This window comes from Siphateles boraxobius, unplaced genomic scaffold (genome assembly GCF_051911475.1).
Source record: "Siphateles boraxobius isolate OS27281-9 unplaced genomic scaffold, OSU_SipBor_1 9, whole genome shotgun sequence".
Classification (NCBI taxonomy): Eukaryota; Metazoa; Chordata; class Actinopteri; order Cypriniformes; family Leuciscidae; genus Siphateles; species Siphateles boraxobius.
Window position 1 is genome coordinate 25,625,704 of NW_027509219.1, and position 20,952 is coordinate 25,646,655.

Consider the following 20,952-nt stretch of genomic DNA (forward strand, 5'->3'; position numbering starts at 1 on the left):
AGGAATGCTCAAGCGCGACCACTGAATGAAACTTTTGACAAGATTATCTTGTTTAAACACCCTAGATTATATTATCATTTACTACATAGCAATTATTTCGCTAATACACATCTAAATATACCGCTTTGTGGAAATTAATTATTTATTATCTGCACGCGCGATCGCGGTTGAGTAACGTATAGCCTAATGTTATAGTTATGTGTAAATGCATAGATAAACAGCACTTTGTCAGAAAGCATTTCATGATCTAGACCTACAAAAATATTAATAATAATTAATAACATACTAGTTGGAAAATGCAATGATGTATATGCTGTTTTGTTTGTTACTTTCCTGATGTTTGGTACTTTCCTGATGTTATAGGCTATTCCAGCTAATATTATGCAGTGAATTAATATTACCCAGTGAATTATTCCTCACTCTTAGTTTAAACCTATTAAACGGCACATAAACCTTCTAAAACTGTTTAAAATGAATTACATTTCTGCAAAGGTGATATGACTCCCCTGTCAATTATTTTTTCCATATGAAAACATTAGACTTTTAACATTTATTTTGCCTATTGTTAACATTGTTGCTGCTGATGCTTATAAATGATATGTATAATTTAGATATAAATTATATAATGTAATAATATAAATGTTTTTATAGTAATTTGATTAGTTTACCATTTATGAAAACAAATAAACATATCCAAATATGTTAGAATAGTTTTTGTGCTTTATTTTTTACCTCATCAAAGCTTTTATTTTTAAACAAAGACACTTAGTAACAGTGCACTTTATTTTTTAGACTCAGACCCCTCTATTTATTTGTGTATAAATATAAAGGTTTTTTTTTTGTATGCAAGGAGGGAGTGATTGTTATAAATAAAATGGTTTGTTCAGTTCATTTGTGTTGTAATAATTGTGCCAAAAACAGAAGTATAACAGTAAATAAATATCGGTTCTGCATATCGGTTATCGGGCACATACACATGCAAATAATCTGTATCGGTATCAGTTATAAAAAATCAATATCGGTCGATCACTACTCCAGACTGCGACTAAAATGGTCGCATTTCGCATTTGCGACCAAAAATATTAATGTGCCAGTGATAATTTTGCTGAGATCGCCACAATATAAATGTACGTTATGGTTAAAAATTTGGTGCCTTTTTACCTGCATGTACATTACTTGTAGTGCAGCCATCCATAGGCTTAGTGTTAATTTTGCCGGCTATTTTTACATTTAGTCTTAGTGCTGTGTCAAATGTACTTTTTAGTTTTTATCATATTTAGTCAACCTTGCCCTGTTTTTATTCAGTCAATTTTTAGTTAACTAAAAGCCAGGCCTTTTAGTCTAGTTTTAGTCAATGAAAATGTAGTCATATTTTCATCATGCTGCATAATGGTTAAATTGATAATAGGCTAATAATTATTTTGCTTAAAATTATAAATCACAAATATTGTTGTCATTTGAGAAATTTAATTTGTATTTCATCAGAATTATTGCACTTTCATATAGGCTATAAGTACAAATCTAGAGAATGTCTCATATAGTCTCATAGACCACGTATTATTTTTTCTCGGTTTATTTTACCTAATCTAATTTCCTGATTTTGTTCATAGGCTATTTGTCATAAATGAACACATTCTCTCAAAAATTAAAACAGTGAATTTTCTCATACAGTAGTAATTACAAATTACATTAATTCTTTTAATTAAAACAACAGTAAAAAATAAAATAAAACTATTTATTGCCACACAGAGCTGTGTATGTGCATTTATTCATAGTCAAGATTCATGTTTGGAATTATTACAGAGAGTTTGTCGCCGTTTTAGTCACAGAAACTAGCGCAAGCGGCTCGTGAAGGAGCTCGGCTGGCTGGATGACAATTTAATTAAAGCAGAATATCTCAAATGGAGATCGCTGAACTCCAGCGTTTTCAGATCATCCGTGCTTCTTCAGCAGTGTTGTTGAGAGTGTGCGACGCATGGTTGCCAGATGGCAAATATTAAGTAAAACATTGGGTAGAAAATGTGTTTTTAACAAAAAATGATCTGATTGGGGGATTTCAATTCTTGAAATCTGGTAACCACAAGTATGAAAGCTCGTAGCGGCTTGTTAAAAACAGTCTGTAATACAAAAACAAAGAGAGGTTTTAGTAATGCTTTTATTTGTCAACTACCTTTTAGTCTCGTCTTTTTTCGTCAACGATATTGCATGTTGATATAGTCATCATAGTTATCGTTTAATGACGTTGGTGTCGTCTCGTTATCGTCTCGTCTTTAGTCATGGAAGAAAAGATCGTCAACAAATAGATTTCGACATAGATTTCGTTAACAAAATTAACACTACATAGGCTAGTCGCAGTAAGATTTGTACTTAATTGTCACCTTTAATGTGTTTGTTAATTTTAGTAAACAATTAAACTTTCAGCTTTCAAATTCTGTAAATTTTATCACGAAATACAAGCAATAAATGTCATTTTGGCACTCTTTAATGTGGAAAGAGCTTGGAAAGAGCTTGTATAAAACGTCAAATTTACCTCAGAAAAGCCATTCAATGCTCATAAACTCATTAGTCAGCAAGAAAAATAACTATAGAAAGGGGTATTTGGCTAAATATATCCACTACATCAAATAAGTGATACTTATCCACCTTATTCTGCTCTAAACAATGCGCGCCGCCATGACGACGACTCCGGTTGCCTACTTCCGGTTCGGTCTGTATTAGCAGTGAGAGAATGAGTTCAGGCTCTACATGTGCTGTTGTTGGTTGTTTTAACAATTCAAAGAAGATACTTTTTTTTTTTAGAAACTGGGTGCTTTGAGCATAAGATAAAAAGGAGAGAATGCCTATGTCCGGTTCCCTTTCAAGGGAACTCGAGCTGCGTTGAGACGCGGTGGGAACGCTCTGCGTGATTGCGTCGTGAAGCACGTGTATAATCAGTCCAATGGAAGAGCAAGACGTCATAGGCGGTGACGTCATAGACCAGGAAGCTATAAAGCACACCAGAAAACAGACCGCGACAGCTTCTGTTGCCTTCAGCAAGCGATCTGTGTATTCTGTCCTTGTCATATTTATTGTTGTCTGTCAAGTTGCAATATATATATATATTATGGCAAAAGAGAGCAAGCAGCTTTTGTGTTGTTCCCTGCCCACATTATATCACGGGTGGGGACACACACATCAGCTTTTTGTTACTATTTGGGAGTGGAGCATGCCACAGTCAGTTCTCGAGGGGGCTGACTGTGAGCTTTGCGAGAAGCTGTCCGTGAGGACGCTCCGCTCCCGCCGGGCGTTCTTCGAGGAGGACGGTTCGGTTCGCGCACCCCGCGCGGGTCCAGCTGTTGCCGATGCATGGCGGCGACTCGCATTTTGGGGTTCGCAAACGGATCTGACAGCGGGGGTTGGGAAGGGCCCCGTCCTATCTCAGCTTTCACCTGCCAGATCCAGTGCTGGCGATTTCCAGTTCTGAGGAATTGGTATCGTTAGTGTTTTGTTTAGAAAAAGAGAACAAAACAAATAAAGATATTAAGAAAAGGCAGATGTTTGAGTTTTCAATAAATGAATAAATAAGTCAGCTCATAACTCTGTTGAATAAAGAGGAGCTTTAAAAGGAGGTTTATCTAGTGCTGTTACTAGTTAAATATTTTCTGGCCAGCTGAACATTATGAGAGTGAAAATAAAAAGAGTTTATTAGATGAAATAAATCTAAAAACAGAAAAACTCTGTATCTCAGCCTCAACCACACTGAGGTGTCGAGATCGTGGAATAAGTCGGTTTCTATTTTATGTGTTTAATGCCCAACGTCTAACTATAGTATATAACTATAGTGCTATGGGTATTAAGTATCATGGTATGACAGTGCCTCGGGTTAAAGAGACGCTTGCTAGCTTTCTCTCTCCCGAGTCGGCGTCATCATTTTTAACCCCGACGTTACCCACCAGCCATCTAAATAAAATTTTTTATTAGGCAACGCTGGTGGGTAAATTATAAAGACATGGATGAATGTGAGGTTGTCAGCACTGACGCTATTCGAGAATTGCGTCGTGCAAAAACAGATAAACTATACTGGGGGGGGACGGTTTTGAGAAATCGTTTCTCCTCTGCGTCCTCTGGGTGGCGACTCTCTGAGGAGGGTCGCTGCACGGCCAGTTCGGTTGTTTTTCCTGCTGGTGGCCACGGAGTGATATATTTATATATATATATATATTAGGGCTGTAACGATACGCGATATAAAATCGAAATCGCGATACTCAGGTCCACGATCCTGTATCGCGATGTGAGAAGGCAGAATCGCGATCACACCCCTTCCAACTCCCAGAGTTATCCTTCCTATCCAGAACCAGGGCTCGAATTTCGGCGCGGGTATAGCGCATAATTCTAATCATTCCCGCAGGTCTCCCATTTATAATGTGGGAAATTCCCGCAATCGTAATCCACACAGATAATAAAATAAAATCATTCTTTTAACAACTATCTTCCAGACGCAATTTCACAAACAGCGTGAGTGTTCAGCGGTGCCGCGCGTCTTCTATCTCTTCTCATAATGTTTTGTGCAAGGCAGGCATCAAGCGCTGCGGCGATAATACACACTCGCGTTTTGGAGTCGGGACCATAGACTAAGGTCGGGACATGACGGAATATTCACTTGCACAATCGGGCCAGCAGTGCATCGTGACTGAAGTCTTTTTAAGTCTTACCAGTTTAAACATTCAAGCGATTTTAAACTAATCAGTGCTCGCGCGCTCTCTGAGATTATTTTCTATGCGCACATTCATAGAAAATCCGCCTCAAAAACAGCTGGCTAGTAACTATTTTTCGCGGATTATTTTGCTTTAACACGCAAAATTGTCAATTTCGGTCTTTGTGAGTAGGCTATACTCTAAATAGGCTATAGTCGGTTTTGTCTTTAATAAACATAAAACGCATGCCAGTATAATGAACACAGGATCCGTGCACTAGCTCTTAAAGTGACGGCAGCCATATGTGTCTGTCATTAATTTTGTTGTCAAAACAACAAAAGATGGCTTTAAGTTAAAGGAATCAGGATTAATAGCCTATGTATTTAATTTATTCAGGACTAAAATACTACCCAGTGTTATTTTCCATTTGATTACTTTATTCAGTATCTGTATATAAATACTAGTGTTAGACCTATTCAAAAACTTTTCTCTTTAATTGTCTTTATTTGTATCTTTATTCTATTGTATTTATTTGTGCTACTTTTTTCAATTTAATTAAACAATTTAAATCAAGCTTCCTTGTGATGTGTAAATTCTTAACAACAATAGGCTATTACCCCATTGTAAAAATGCAATGAGCGCAAACATTTAGGCAAGATAAATGTAATAATTTTGTTTGGAAAAAATGCCCCCCCTTTCTCCCCTCAAACAAAAAAAATCCCCCCCATGAGAATCATCTAAAGGGGGGATCCCCCCCCCCCCCCTCCCCTCCCCTCAGGCCCATGAGAACTACCACATCTTTAAATTACTATTAGTATTATTTGAAGTTAACATTATAAAATAGCCTACGTAGACCTACACCACAAAACTAGTTGAGGATAAATTATTTAAAATTTGGCAATTTCAGCATTATGGACGTGAAATTTGCAGCCAAAACTTGAAATATAAATTCTCAGAAAGTGCATTAAATTAATCCTCAATTGACCGGCAACACGTCCAACATGCAGATGCATATTACGGCACCATCCCGAAATCAATTTAGTTGGAGTACAGAACACAGCCCAAAAGCAGCAGCCTACACTGCCGTATAGTATAATAATTTGCATAGTTATTATTGTTCTTTGGTGTTTAGATTATACAGGTTTTTCATAATGTTATTTAATAAAAATACCGGTATTTTTTTTCTTCTCTCAAAATCTCTTTTTTTCACCACAAGCCCCGCCCCCTCAAGCTCCGCCCCCGTGATAGAATCGCGATACGAATCGAATCGTGGGTCAAAAATCGTGATACGAATCGAATCGTGGGTTTGGTGTATCGTTACAGCCCTAATATATATATATATATATATATATATATATAAGTTTTTCTGATTTAAAAATAAAGAAAAATAAGATAAAATTATGTCTGTTCTTCTGGACGCTCCGCTTTCAAAAAACAAACTAAGAATAAACCGTTCAGCGGCGTTCCAGAGGTTTCTTCCTCACCAATCTAATGTTCCCGAGACTGCTGGGCGGAGCAGTCTCAGTCTACTAAGCTCCTCGCAGCACAGAGTGCAAGAACGAGCATCGCCATTTGGGCTCCTCCACAATCGAAGGGGACTTGGGTGGCGGTAGCAGTCTAGCCAGTTAGAGATATGCAAGATCTGAGGACTATTTTATCTCTAAAAAAGCTTGGACAATAGGAAGCCCTGACGCCGAGGCTATCAGGCTTCTAAAGGGTGGTCCCGTCCGGGGTAGGGATGGTTTTGAGAAAATCGTTTCTCCTCGGCGCCCTCTGGGCTGCGACTCTCTGAGGAGGGTCGCAGCGCTGCCAGTTCGGTTTTTCCTGCCGGTTCGCCGTTCAGGACACCAAGGTGTCAGTGTCCCCAAACGATCCTCCGAGGGGGGTCGTAGAGCAGTCAGTTCGGTTTCCCTGCCGGTTCGCCGTTTCAGGGTGCCGAGGTGCCTGTTTTTTCCAATGATCCTCCGAGGAGGGTCGTTGGAACTAAGTTATTTAAAGGGAGGCAAGATCTGAGGACTGTCGTCATCTCTAATAAAGCTTCTGAGGGCTCCTCCAGGGCAGGGACGGTTTTGAGAAATCGTTTCTCCTCGGCGCCCTCTGGGGTGCGACTCTCTGAGGAGGGTCGCAGCGCTGCCAGTTCGGTTGTTCCCTGCCGGTTCGCCGTTCAGGGCACCGAGGTGTCAGCGTCCCCATACGATCCTCCGAGGAGGGTCGTAGAACGGTCAGTTCGGTTGTTCCCTGCCGGTTCGCCGCTTCAGGGCACCGTAGTGACTGTTCAACCAAATCCAGAGGCCAGTCTTGAGAGACTGGTTCCCCTAGTAGAATTTCTGGCAGCGTGGAAACTACTGCCACATATTTCTCGGTGGGTCCTGCACACTATAGAAAAGGGTTCAGAATTCGGTTCTTGTCCGCCCAGATTTCTAGGGCTCCTCCCCACTGTGGTGGACCCCGAGCAGGCTTTGGTTATGGAGCAGGAAGTACTGACACTTCTGCAAAAGGAGCTGTAGAAGGGGTTCCTCCTCCCGGCAGACAGTCAGGGTTTTACTGCCATTACTTCATTGTTCCGAAAGAGGATGAGGGGTTGCGTCCTACTCTAGACCTGCGTCAATTAAACAGCAGGTTTCAGAATCTTAAGTTCAAAGTATGCTTACACTAAATATGATTGTGTCACAGATTCAGTCCGAGGACTGGTTTGTCACAATAGACTTAAAGGACGCTTACTTATCTATCCATCCTCATCACAGGAGGTTCCTGAGGTTTGCTTTCAGGGGCGAAGCATACCAGTATCGGGTTCTTCCATTCGGCCTAGGTTATCACCCCACACCTTTTACAATATGCGTGGATGCAGCTCTGGCTCCTCTGAGATTCCAGGGCATTCGCGTATTAAATTATATCGACGATTGGCTGATTTTAGCTCAGTCTGAGCTTTTGTCAGTTCAACATCGAGATGTCGTTCTGTCCCACATAAGGAGGTTGGGGTTGCGGCTCAACACCAAAAAGAGTGTACTCTTCCCAGCTCAGAGGACCACTTTCTAGGTGTATTATGGGATTCGACAACAATGCAAGCACGTCTGTCTCCTGCACATATTTCTGCGATTCTCACAGCCGTAAAGAATGTAAAACTAGGTCAGTCACTCACTGCAAACAGTCTCTGAGACTGTTGGGGCTCATGGTAGTTGCGTCTAACGTAGTTACTTTTGGCCTTCTGTACATGAGACCCCTGCAGTGGTGGCTCGGGACCAAGGGGTTTTCTCCGAGGGGAAATCCGTTTTCGCATGATCAAGGTCATGCGGCTATGCCTTCGTGCCTCGGTCATGTGGAAGAAACCTTGGTTCCTCGCCCAGGGCCCAGTGCTGGGTGCTTCTTGTCGACGCGTCACGCTATCGACGGATGCTTCCCTCACAGGATGGGGGGCGGTCATGAGTGGCCGCTCGGTGAAAGGTCTTTGGCTGGGGCTCATGGCAGTTGCGTCCAACGTAGTTACTTTTGGCCTTCTGTACATGAGACCCCTGCAGTGGTGGCTCGGGACCAAGGGGTTTTCTCAGAGGGGAAATCCGTTTTCGCATGATCAAGGTCACGCGGCTATGCCTTCGTGCCTCGGTCATGTGGAAGAACCTTGGTTCCTCGCCCAGGCCCAGTGTTGGGGGCTTCTTGTCGACGCATAATGCTATCGACGGATGTTTCCCTCACAAGTCGGGGGCAATCATGAGTGGTTGGTCGGCGAATGGTCCGGACAACACACTTATGGTCTCGTATATCAGAGCAGATATCCTGTTGAGGCAGGGGCTGTGGCCCGGGGAATGGAGACTTCACCCCGAGGTGGTGGAGCTTCTTAGGGAGAACTTCGGTCAAACTACAAGTCGACCTTTCGCATCGCTTGTACAATGCATTGCCCTTGTGGTTCTCCCTCACGCATCCAGCTCCGCTTGGACTGGATGTAATGTAATAGGTGTGGTTGCCACTACACCTATACGCTTTTCCCGATATCTTTGCTCCTGGGAGCTCTGGAGTTGTGGATACTGTGGGCTCGGCCTCTGAGGGGGCCCAGCTCATAGATTCAGGTTTCTCGACCGAGGTCGTGGAGACCATACTCCAGTCTAGAGCTCCCTCCACGAAAAGACTAATATGCGGTTCTCTGCCTGGTGCAGAGAACGCCTTCTGAATCTCGTTTCTGCCCTGTTGGTACAGTACTTGATTTCTGTAATGAATGTTTCTTTGCTGGGCTATCTCTGAGGAGAGATCCTTAATTTCGTCTTCTCCGTGGTACATGAGGCTGAGGCCTGCACGTACTTGGATTTGCACCTGGTTGGTGGTAGAATTTCTTCACCCCAGATCGGGTTGTATTTCTAGGTCCCTACTAAATGTGCGGGTCATTTGTGCTCCAGGCCTTCTGTCCTCCACCTTTATTACCCCAGATCAGGAAAATCTTAAATCTGTTATGCCCTGTCCGGGCTTTGGATGCTTAGGTCCACAGAGCTGCTCAGTGGCGTTTATCAGAACAATTATTTGTCTGCTTCGGGTAACCTAAGACAGGTTGCCCTGCATCTAAACAGATAATGAGCAAGTGGGTAGTTGAGGCTATCTCACTTGCTTATGAAGCGGCCGGACAGCGTTCACCTGTGGCTGTTCAGGCCCATTCTACAAGGAGTATGGCTGCCTCTAGGCTTTAATTTCGGGTGTTTCCCTTCAGGATATTTGTAATGCGGCAGGCTGGTCCTCACCTCATACATTTGTCAGATTTTATGACCTACACCTCTCCACTCCCGGGGCTAGGTTGCTTGCTTCTAGTGTGCGCAAGGACTTCACACAGAACGGGCATTTGTCTTATGGCGTAGTGGGTATGGGGTTCCCACCGCGTCTCAACGCAGCTCGAGTTCCCTTGAAAGGGAACGTCTCAGGTTACGTATGTAACCCTGGTTCCCTGAGAGGGAACGAGACGCTGCGTTCTCCTGCCATACTTCCTGCATGCCCTGATCGACTTGCTTCAGGCTTTTTCAGAAGCTGTCGCGGTCTGTTTTCTGGTGTGCTTTATAGCTTCCTGGTCTATGACGTCACCGCCTATGACGTCTCGCTCTTCCATTGGACTGATTATACACGTGCTTCACGACGCAATCACGCAGAGCGTTCCCACCGCGTCTCAACGCAGCGCCTCGTTCCCTCTCAGGGAACCAGGGTTACATACGTAACCTGAGACGTTTGTATCAGCTACATTCAACGCCACAGAGTAGACGTTTTTGGCTAGCTGCGCTAAAACTGAAGCATCCAATGAAAAAGGTGTAATACGTTACCAGTAAGGATGGGCATTTCAAGCAAAAATAATATTCGAAGATCGCTGGGTATTATTCAATTATTATTCGAAAATCGCACCCCTCCATCACATCACGCACACATGCATGTATAGGCTATAGGCTACACACCAGAGCATGTGAGCAAAGCGGAGCAGTGTGACGCTTAAATATAAGTAAAAAAAAAAACTAAACATAAGTTTTATATTTAAGTTTCACAATATAATGTTTTTTTTTATTTCATCTATGTTGATTATGTGAAAAGGGAACCGCATGAGATGAGTCAGATATGATCATAAGATGCCCAATATATCAGAAAACATTTGGAATGGCTCATGATTTTGACCACTTATTAAGTTTTGTTTTGTAGAAAGCCTTTCTTTAAAGTGAATTTCGTTTAGTACAAATTGTATCTTCATTTTTAATCAATGTTTTATCAACAAATTACCTGGAATAAAAAATAAGAAGCAAATATAGTAGATATACAGAACACGGAGGCGCGGGCGCGTGAACTGGAGCGCGTCTTATTAATCAACGAAACTCAGCGCATAAGTTACTTGCCTCACATACACGAGAAGTATATCTATAGAAAGCTTGAAATGTGTACTTTTAAACAAAATAATTAAAAACGAGCAGAAATGGGCTACTCTCTGCTTAATTCGTATGAAGTGTGCATTTATCTCTATAGGCGCATTCACCACTGCGAAGATGGTGAGTCAGCATCATCAAATTTATCTTTGCAGTCGACACTTACAGAAAACACTAGTTATTAATAAAGAATTCAAATGTTTAATGCATAATCATTACTTTTGCTGTTTTTTTCTGGCAAGCTTATGCGTGCGTTGAGATACAGAATAGGCAATATATTACGAAAACGCTCATTATGGTTTAGCATTCTCTCCCGTATAGAATACATAACTTCCAACCCAACTTCAGTCGTGCACGGGCAGGGGCAGCCCTACTTATTTCACATATTTTCTAACCAGCACATCACTGCGGCGTTTTGAGCAAGCAGCGCTTAATCTTCATAAAGCTTCGAACCGGAAAAGGACAACCGGCTTCCAGTTCAAACCCGCTATGAATCATGGGTAAATTCGCTAACCAGGAAAAAGGTGGATATTTGTACTTAAACTGTCAAAGAATGAAAGGAGCTAAAAATGAAATTCAACACCCACTCGTATAATTGCATATGAAGCTGAAGGAAAATGTAGCTATTGTATGCATATCCAGAAAGTGTTACTCCCGCTGAGCTCTTCTCGCGCTGAAACACGGGCATCTAAAGTATAAAGAATTCACCACATTCTATACTGTTCTCATTATAATGTTATGTATGGCATCTCGCACAACTGTATTTTTATCCACTTTATCAAGTGATTCCAGACGACCTGGTTTTCCATGACAAGAAGCGATTTTAATCCAACTGCTGAAAAAATTACGAGAAAAAATAACTGCTGGATTATTAATGATACCAATGTTTTTGAAAAAAAAAACATCTAAAAGGATCTAAAAGGTTGACGCTGAAGAGTGTATGAACACTGGTAAACTGAAGAGCTGTGCTAGCAGGTTAATAAACTTAACCAAAAGCATCCTGCATTAGATTAATCAGATATGTACAACATAAAAGTACTATTACAACTAACATCTGCACAAAAGGACAAGAATGGGCACGTGAAAATGACCGTGCTTGTCTGAATGTGTAAATTCTGTTGTGGATGCGCTCTTTCTATCAGTGCTGAAACATGGGCAATAGCATTCTATTATAATAGTATTCTCATTATAATGAGTTAGTTAGTTAATTCAGTTAGAAAGGAATTATACATTTTAGGCTTTTCTGTAGATTAATAATAAATGCATGTGTGAATATCCATTTTACAGTTTTGTACATTTTGCAATATAATACAGTAGTTTAAAGGAATAGCTATTTAATCAAAATATGAAAATACTGGCATAATTTTCATGCATCAGACATTTTTTGAATATTTTCTTTTGTTACTCAGAAGAATGAAAATCTTTTTGGTTGAACTATCACTTTTACGTAGGTTTACTTTACATTTGACTACTTTTACATTTATTTTTGTCTACCTGAATAATTACTTGGAAAAAACTTGAAGCTATGGTCACTTGATTGAAAAACACTTGATGGCTATGAGCCATCTTCTTTATTTAATTTGTTTGTTATACTAGTATTTAACTTTTTACATCAAATAGTGTGTTCAATAGCATACAGGTTTTTGCTGTGGTATTGAAATTAGTATCAAGAGTTGTAGAATTGAAATGGTACGGCTACTGACTACTGAAATTATGGTATTGTGACAACATTTATTTTCTAAGAGTGTGGTCACAAAGTCTCATGGGCAAACATTATGAAGACAAAAAAAGAGAATGCAGACGAGTGTGAGACACAAGTTAAGGGTGAGGCTTGCACAGAGAGAGGCTCGGCCCTGACTGGTCTGACAAGCTCCCCATATGCTTCATCAAACTGCCGGAGAGGAAGTTCTCAAAGGATTTTGAGAAAGGCTTTCGGAAATGAACACTTTGTAACTACTCCAGTCCTACTAAAGAGCCATTTTTAAATCCAGTACAACATTCTAAACCTCATGCACATCTAAATCCGGGATCTGCCTACCGTAAACCAGGCACTTGCACTGAAAGCCTGCACACCTGCTGCGATCAACATTCTGGCATGGAGTCAACATGATTCATTGCATCCCTGATCTGAGATCAGACTCTACTCTGAACTTCTAATGAGTAATAATCAGACAGGCAGGAGGGAATCGTTCCTAGGTCAGGACGCTGCATGGGCTTAAAAGTCTCTGCATGGGCATCTGCTTTTCAAAAGACAAATTCACCCTGTGTTTATTGTGAGTTTCCTCACAAGCAAACAACAGACAAAACTTTCACACGAACTCTGTTTAGAGTAACCAGGCTGTGATTAACCAACTGCAAAACATTTTGTCTTCATTTTTCCACATTCATGAGGCCAGAGCTCTGTCCCTGAGGTGTAAAGGAATGGAGCGAGGGGCAAATGTGAGGACAACATGAGAAAAAGAGGAGAGGAACCAAATGAAGAGAAGTGGGAGGTGATAAGTGGAATAATTAAAAGAAGCAATTCACACTCATTTGTTAAAAACAAACGTATCTTCATCTCCCCTTTTGTTAAACTCAAACTAATCACTACCAATCTAATTCTTGTAGAAATGAATGACTGCATGTTCCACAACAGATATCAGATAGACAGTAACAATGTGCAAAACTATATATTTTCAAATAAGTATGCCTGCCCTGAACCACTGGTTTCGGGTGCACCTGATCCCGATCGGATGCGTTTCTCAGGCAGTGTTTGCATAACATGCATTCTTGCATTCAAAAACAGCTAGATGGAGCGCAATGAAATGGAACAGAATGCATGGGTCTTGAGACGTATTTTAAAAGTCCTATTTAAAATGTCCTAAATTACTATTTTTAACATGACAGGATATTAAAAATGCATTGATGTAGGATGGGTGGTAAAAAAAAAATAGTGCATGATGCAATGCAATGGTCAAAGATGTCTGTTTGTTATGGCTAGCCTATATTAGAGGTGCATTGAAAAGGTTGAAATTAAGGATGCAACTTACCAAAGAGGGTTTTACCATGCAAACTGTCAAACAACTAAAAAACAACCTGGTGTTTAACGCAGCATTGCAAAAACAGCAAAATACATTTAATGCAATATAAAATAAGATGCAATGTTTCAAAGCCAAAGACATCTGTTGAAATGTGTATAGCTGTAGTGATTGCTTCAAAGGGGATGAATTCAAAGCTTCAAATTTAAAAATATCACTTAAAACTTGAGTTACAAAAATGTATTGTTTTATGTTTTACATAATTTAATATAAAATAAATACATGTACACATGGATGGATGGATGGATCTATAATCGGACAGACAGACAGACAGACAGACAGACAGACAGACAGACAGACAGACGAGAGACTCCAGGGAACCGTAGCACAATCCACACTCATTGCTGCCAGGATTCTCACACAATTCTTTGACTCCCTCTTTTTCTCAGTCTTCTACATCTTGAACTCACACATTTTTTCCTATCTGTAGTCTTCTGCGTTTCTCATTCTCTGTCTCTTTTTCAGATAGGACTCCAACAGTAACGTGACCAGATGTAAAATGGTGACTCTCTCAGAGGTGGTTATAAAACATCTACACAGAACATTCATAACCCAAAATGTGTGGGAACTGAACATGAAGAACTTAACACCAGTATACAGAGTGAGTGAGTGAGTAAGTGTGTGCGTGTTTTTGTGATTTGTGAGGACACAAATGTGCATAATGATGGGTATCCCACTGGTATTACAACTTGAACGTGATTTATGAGGACATTTCATGAGTCCTCATTTTTCAAATGGCTTTAAAAACATACTAAGCAGTGTTTTATTAAAAATTAAAAAATGCAGAATGTCTCCTGTGACGGGTAGGTTTAGGGACAGGGGCAGTGTAAGGGGATAGAATATACAGTTTGTCCAGTATAAAATCCATTATGCCTATCGAATGTCCTCACAAGGATAGCAAAACAAACCTGTGTGTTTATGTGTTTGTTTGTGTGTGTGTGTGTGTGTGTGTGTGTGTGTGTGTGTGTGTGTGTGTGTGTGTGTGTGTGTGTGTGTGTGTGTGTGTGTGTGTGTGTGTGTGTGTGTGTGTGTGTGTGTATGTGTGTGTGTGTGTGTGTGTGTGTGTTTACTGGCACTGAACATTTGGGTGTACGATCTGAAGCCAACTCAAACCTGCCTTTAATAAAAAGCAGTCCCATGCCTTTTTATCCCCACTAAATGGATGATTGTGATCAGGGACTCTCTAAACTACATTCAGTGACTTATTAAAACTGTTTTCAACACAAAATCTGTCTTCTATTAAATATTAGACTTTGCAGAGCTGAGGGAAATTAGTCTTGAATACATAAAACAGCTGTGATATAGAGAGCTGACCACCCCTACGCCCACAAAAACACATGAAATACATGGTTTATACATCTCAGTATCAGTCAGACATAAGTGTTGGTAACATTTGATCTGCCTTTGACTATCAGAAATTACAACAGAAACAACAGAACTATATTTTTTAAGACTTTTTTGGGACTTTTCAAGGAGGTTTTTCAGCTCAGTTTAGGTGAAAAATTGCAAATACACTCAAGGAGTAATAGCACAATGAGGTATCATTCATTCATGTCCATTAGTTTTGTGTCAAAGTTTAGTTTACTTTTAGATATTCATTAATTCAACTCTAATCCTGACAATAAGCAATAGAAATAGTCATGCAAACAGTCCTAATAAGGTCAAGGAGTGTTTCAAACAAAGTCTGTTTCTCCTCCTTCCTGATGCGGATCAGGCAGAGTGTGTCGGAGCTCTTGCACAGAACAGCTGGTTCACAGCTGTAAGCCTTGCTTGTTTGAAAGCGCTGCCTCATCCCCGCGACCAAACCCAGAACTCAAGGGACTTCTCTGCTCGTGTGTGTGTCTCTCTCTCACTCTTTGTTAGTGCTAATAGTTGCTGAGAGAGATGGGGAAGTGATTATGAGAGTCTGATAGGGCTGGGTTGAGAGGAAAGTACTCAGTGAGTGAGTGAGCGAGAGAGAAAAAGAAAGAGAGAAGAGAAGAGATTTGTCGCCATTGGCCCACATCCATGCTGGACAGCAGAAGGAAGTTGTTCACGCTGAGTGAGGAAGTAACCCCATTTCCTGGCGTTTCTTATACAGCAAGTGCTCTCTATTCTGTTAAACGTTAACATGGCAACAAACAATAAACCCTTCCCAAAGCCATATGTAATGAGGCAGGGGGGGTAATTGCGTACAGATTTGATGACATAAAGACAAAGGGAGGTTTTCAGTGGCGCTCATTAAATCTGTACGTCACATGTGGCTAAAAAGCACCCTGATTGTTTAATGATAGGCTGTGTCTAGTTTGAGAGGAAACCTGATTATTCTCAAAGTAACAACATTCCAATGAAAGTGTCCTGAGAACTGGCTGTATGCTAACAATCAGAATGAACACTTTCACCACAACCTAAGTAGGAATGCAGTGCACCATATTGGTTATTGTCTGATATTAGAGATTTTGTTTTATTTACTGTATCGGTTGATATTAGATGCACTACTTTTCAAAAGTTTGGGTCAGTAAGATTTTTGTAAAATAAATTAATACTTTTATTCAGCATGGATGCATTAAATTTGTTAAAAGTGAGTATTCATCAAAGAATCCTGAAAAAATAATCCCACAAAAAAATGTCCCACAAAAATATTAAGCAGCACAACTGTTTTCAACATTGATAATAATAAGATTTTTTTCTTAAGCACCAAATCAGCATATTAAAAAGATTTCTGAGGACCTTGTGATATTGAAGACTGGAGTATGATGCCGAAAAATTAGCTTTGCCATTTTTTAAAATGAAATAAATTACATTTTAAAATATATTCAAATAGAAAAGTTATTTTAAATGCAAATAATTTTTCACAGTACTAAATTTTTTACTGTACTTTCATCAAAGTAGCACAGCCTAAGAGGCTTCTTTCAAAAACATTTAAAAATTCATATCGACCCCAAACTTTCAAACAGTAATGTTTATATTGGTCAAAAAGTTTAATTGTAATTTATTTGTATACACTCAATTAGATTCGCCAACATCTAACACTCTTTTAATTAATCTTTTTTTTTTAAATAATAAATAATAACACTATAATCTTAAGATCTCAAAATAAATCAATTTTAATATTGTACATTATAATATTGTGATGCCTAATTTACTTGTAGCATTTACAATGAATGATTTTGGATTTGTGTTTTATTTTTAATTCAGACAAAATAGTTTACAATTTCATTATAGCTTATCAATATCAACCATATTAAAATTGGTGCATCCCTAATCACAAGCCCATTACAGATGAGAATGATTTCACATTATAAACATCAATATTTTCTGATACACAAAGTCAGCAATAAGGGGGAAATGAGGCTGCATGACATGGCATGGTTCTCAGGTCAAGCCTATAAAGCTTGTATACATGCGCACACACACACACACACACACACACACACACACACACACACACACACACACACACACAGGCACTGTGTATGTGTGTGTCTGGTGCCAGGCTTAGCACATTGCCGTGTGGCAGGAATGCAGAACGTGTTAATTCCCACTTCATTTGTTAACCTGCTCTGGGGTTTTAATCCATGGATTTAACAAGCTTGAGCCTCTCACTCTATTCTGCCCTCCCGCAGGATTCTCCTACAAACTTACAAAAAAAGTGGCGACACCTCAGTTGTGGAGATTTGCTTATTAGGAGCTCAATGCCTTGTACATGATTGGTACAGGCATTCACGTACAACACAGATGGGAAGTAAAAGGCATCTCCCATGATTCTCTGGAACCTTTAAGCAAAACGCATGCTACAAGACTCAAAATCATCACCTTTGAGGTTCTTAAGTGACATCAAACAGCAGCCAATGAAATTGCAAGAGAGCTAATGAGTGACGTTCTTCAGGCTTGTAGTGTGTGCTTGGCAGTTCGCTGGGTACAAAGAAAATTCACTCACTATATCCTAAACTGGAGAATTATTTAAAAATGTCATCATAATTACACAACAAAGCTTCTTCCAGCGACCCAGTCAATACCTCCACCGCACCAGCTGGTAGGATGTGGGCATCCCTGATATATGCACGACCGTGGGCCATTTCATAACTGGTCCGTTGTGTTCTGAGAAGTGGGAGTTTGCCAGAGATAGGCTAAATCACATTTCACACCAGAGAGGAGCAGAGGGTCAGAACCGTGGCTGGGCACCATGCATGCCGCTAGCAGGCGGGAACAATGGGCAAAATTCTTATTGCACACGCTGCAACGGCTGATGTGAGCAAATACATGCGACTTGAAACATCCTACACAACTGGGGCGACATGCCAGGCAAGGAAAGAAAGAAAAGCGAAATCAATCCCACCCCAAGGAATGATACCCAATACAGATGAACAAGGAGAAACATCATCTGTGGGACACAATGGGCAAGCTGCAGCATTGTGAAAATGAGTGCATCCACAGGGAAATGTGTGAGTGTGAGTGTGTGTGTGTGTGTGTGTGTGTGTGTGTGTGTGTGTGTGTGTGTGTGTGTGAGTTAGTGTGTGTGTGTGTGTGTGTGTGTGTGTGTGTGTGTGTGTGTGTGTGTGTTAGTGTGTGTGTGTGTGTGTGAGAGAGAGAGAGAGAGAGAGAGAGAGAGAGAGAGAGAGAGAGAGAGAGAGAGAGAGAGAGAGAGAGGGAGGAATGTGAAACACCAACAGCAGCATTCCTACCTCTTCTTGCAAGCCTGCAGTCAGTATATTGTCTTGTTTTTTAGGCTCTATTCTGGAGGGATTGGGTCTGACTTGCATGACAGACTTTTAGTCATATTTTACATTATTCCATTTCCTCCAAACAAGAGCCTCTAATGCAACAACTGGCACTCTTTGTGTCTGAAACCTGCTGAGATGAGCTGCTAAGCATAAATAAACAGCCGTCAGATGGAAAACTCATTTGAGAAATACTATATGCAACTCATCCTTCAACTTCAGCTTTCTGGAAACATCGAAACCCCACAGTACACACACCTAATCCACAATAAAAACAGTGAAAAGATTTGGTCATTCCTCTTAAAGGACAAACAAAACTAGTTAATTCCTTTATATTTCTAAAAAGTCCATATTTCCCCCTCGTACGTGTCCATTTTGAATTCTTCTCTCACATACTAAGAGCTGCTGCAGATTTTCTCCGCTCAGACTCTCTCACATCTGGGCAGAGGTGTGAAACAATAGGCTACCCTCAGCAAAAAAAATACAAAAATCCTCAGGGCTTTTTAAATGTTCATGCAATAAACATATAGAGGTCTTACACTTTTCTGTATTAATACTTAAAATAACGTGAGGATGACACGCCATTCGAGGCCGTGCAGAACTGAAACGTGAGCGCTGATGCTTCACACCGCCGTACAGATGCGTAACTTATGACCATTTAAAAAAAATGTATTCTGAAATAAAAGCTGTTAAAGTACTTACCATATGTTATTTTAAGGGAGCAGATAACAAGAAGGATGACTCTCCCCGAAGAGACACCGGGTAATTGGCCCATATTTTGAGTAAAATCCACATATAGTCGCCAGCGCGAGGCTGTGCTCCGTCAGATTAAAGCGTAACGAATCTTAAAATGATCTTCAAATGTCGGAAAACGAATTATACTCGAAAGAGAAGATGTCTTTTGACCGTCAGAATGTCTCGTTTGTCCACATAAGTCCGTATAGTGCCTTCATTTAAACGTTTTCTTCACGTAAGATAGTTGCGCTGTTGAACTAACTTTCTGAACTTCTCTCTTCTTTTCGTCCCAGTCACTGAAGTCGCAGACGGAGATGTTCTTCCGCCAACCCTACGGGTGGATCTATTGTCTGTGATGCGTCCACAAATAACGAGCTTCTCAATAGTTTACTTCCTAGAAGTCGTTAAAATATTTAAATAGTTAAATTATGATTTTAGTTAGCCTTGAGTGGCTTGTGGAAGAAGACTCAATTTTGTTACAAATATTTTTTTTTTTCGTGGCGGAGGAATTTTCACTCATTCGGCAAAGACGACTATGACTCAAAATTAACCCGTTCATACATTTTCCTCTCCACCCGTTGACGTTATTTCATAAATTACCCACCCCTTTCTCTGAGGGGTTTGATTTAGGGAGTTTTATCCGTTAATTCACCGTCTTTCACATTTGCCAGACGTAGGCCTATGTGTATGAATAGAAAACAGATTAATAACAAAATGTAGTTGTTTTGGTAAAATGTAGCCTATTATTACCCAACAACACCATTTTGTTATTAATTTGCTTTCGACACATTAATATTTGTAATTTGTTTGTTTAGCATTTGTCCCATTACTGCATTTGAATGACTTGGATTTTTATCCAATTTAGAATAAATATTATAATTAACAGCAGATTTCTTCACAATTTTAAATTTAAAGGAATATGAATATAATTATGTATGTGTTAATGTCTCACATATCACTTTCCACAGATGATAAGTAATTAAAAATGCAGGCTTTATGCCTGCTATATTAAACTGGCTTTTGTCATTTTGAAGCACTGAGGAATAAAGGAGTGAATGACATTCTCATAGGAGAAAAAAGAAGTTAAGATTTCATGGACACATTAAATATTAATGAAATATGTATTGCTTATGTATAGATGATGTGCACGGATAAATAATTTATAATAAATCCTGCAATATTCCATAAAAAAAAAGAATTGTCAATTTTGATTTCATGGTGACTTTGAAGTCCAAGTCAAATAAGATTTTGGTGAATACGTAGCGACCTGAGTCCAGATTTCTGAGTTTCAATCTTTGCATAACAGCAAACACAACATCCTCACAAATGTGCCATTCAACGTTTTAAAGAGTCAACAAAAATCGCCAGTCATCTGCTGACATGGGAAGTTTATATCAGTCAGAGAAACAAGTCCTGCCCCAGTTCTTTCAACCAACATCACATCAAAACATTACAACACAATTATGTCATGAATCAAGCACCATCTACCCTGAGATCATCAAAGATGTGCTGTGGACACCATTGTTTGAGATGTTATGTTAAATGGGCTCGTTGTAAAGGCAAAATAAACAAATCAATCCCTTTTTTTATGTCCTCTATTGCTTTCTTATGAAAGACTTTGCATTGAATTGAGCAAATTAACCCTTCCAGTTTCCCTGCAGGGGGTCCACTTTTGGTTTCTCTAGCTGACTTCAATAAAGGGATTGCTGTGCCATAATGCCTTCCTCCAGGTTGCCATAGACTTTCTGTTATTTCACTATTTTTCCAGACCCAGACAGCTTGCAGGTCTCAGCTCATTTCTTAAGGATGACCTTTTCAGATGCACATCATGTGATTTTCAATTACTGCTGCTAGTTATATTGCAAATACAGAGGAATTTAATTGTTACAATCTG

The 20,952-nt window shown here is 40.0% G+C and overlaps 1 protein-coding gene across 1 annotated transcript in view; it reads right to left on the reverse strand.

Annotated features, from left to right (window-relative positions):
• notch2 (notch receptor 2) overlaps window positions 1-19,595 on the reverse strand; it is a 73,249-nt gene extending 53,654 nt beyond the window's left edge. The window contains exon 1 of the mRNA XM_077224153.1: window positions 19,026-19,595. Coding sequence (XP_077080268.1) covers window positions 19,026-19,098 — 73 coding nt within the window. The 5' untranslated portion in view covers window positions 19,099-19,595. The remainder of the gene's footprint in view (window positions 1-19,025) is intronic.
• Window positions 19,596-20,952: the final 1,357 nt, after the last annotated feature.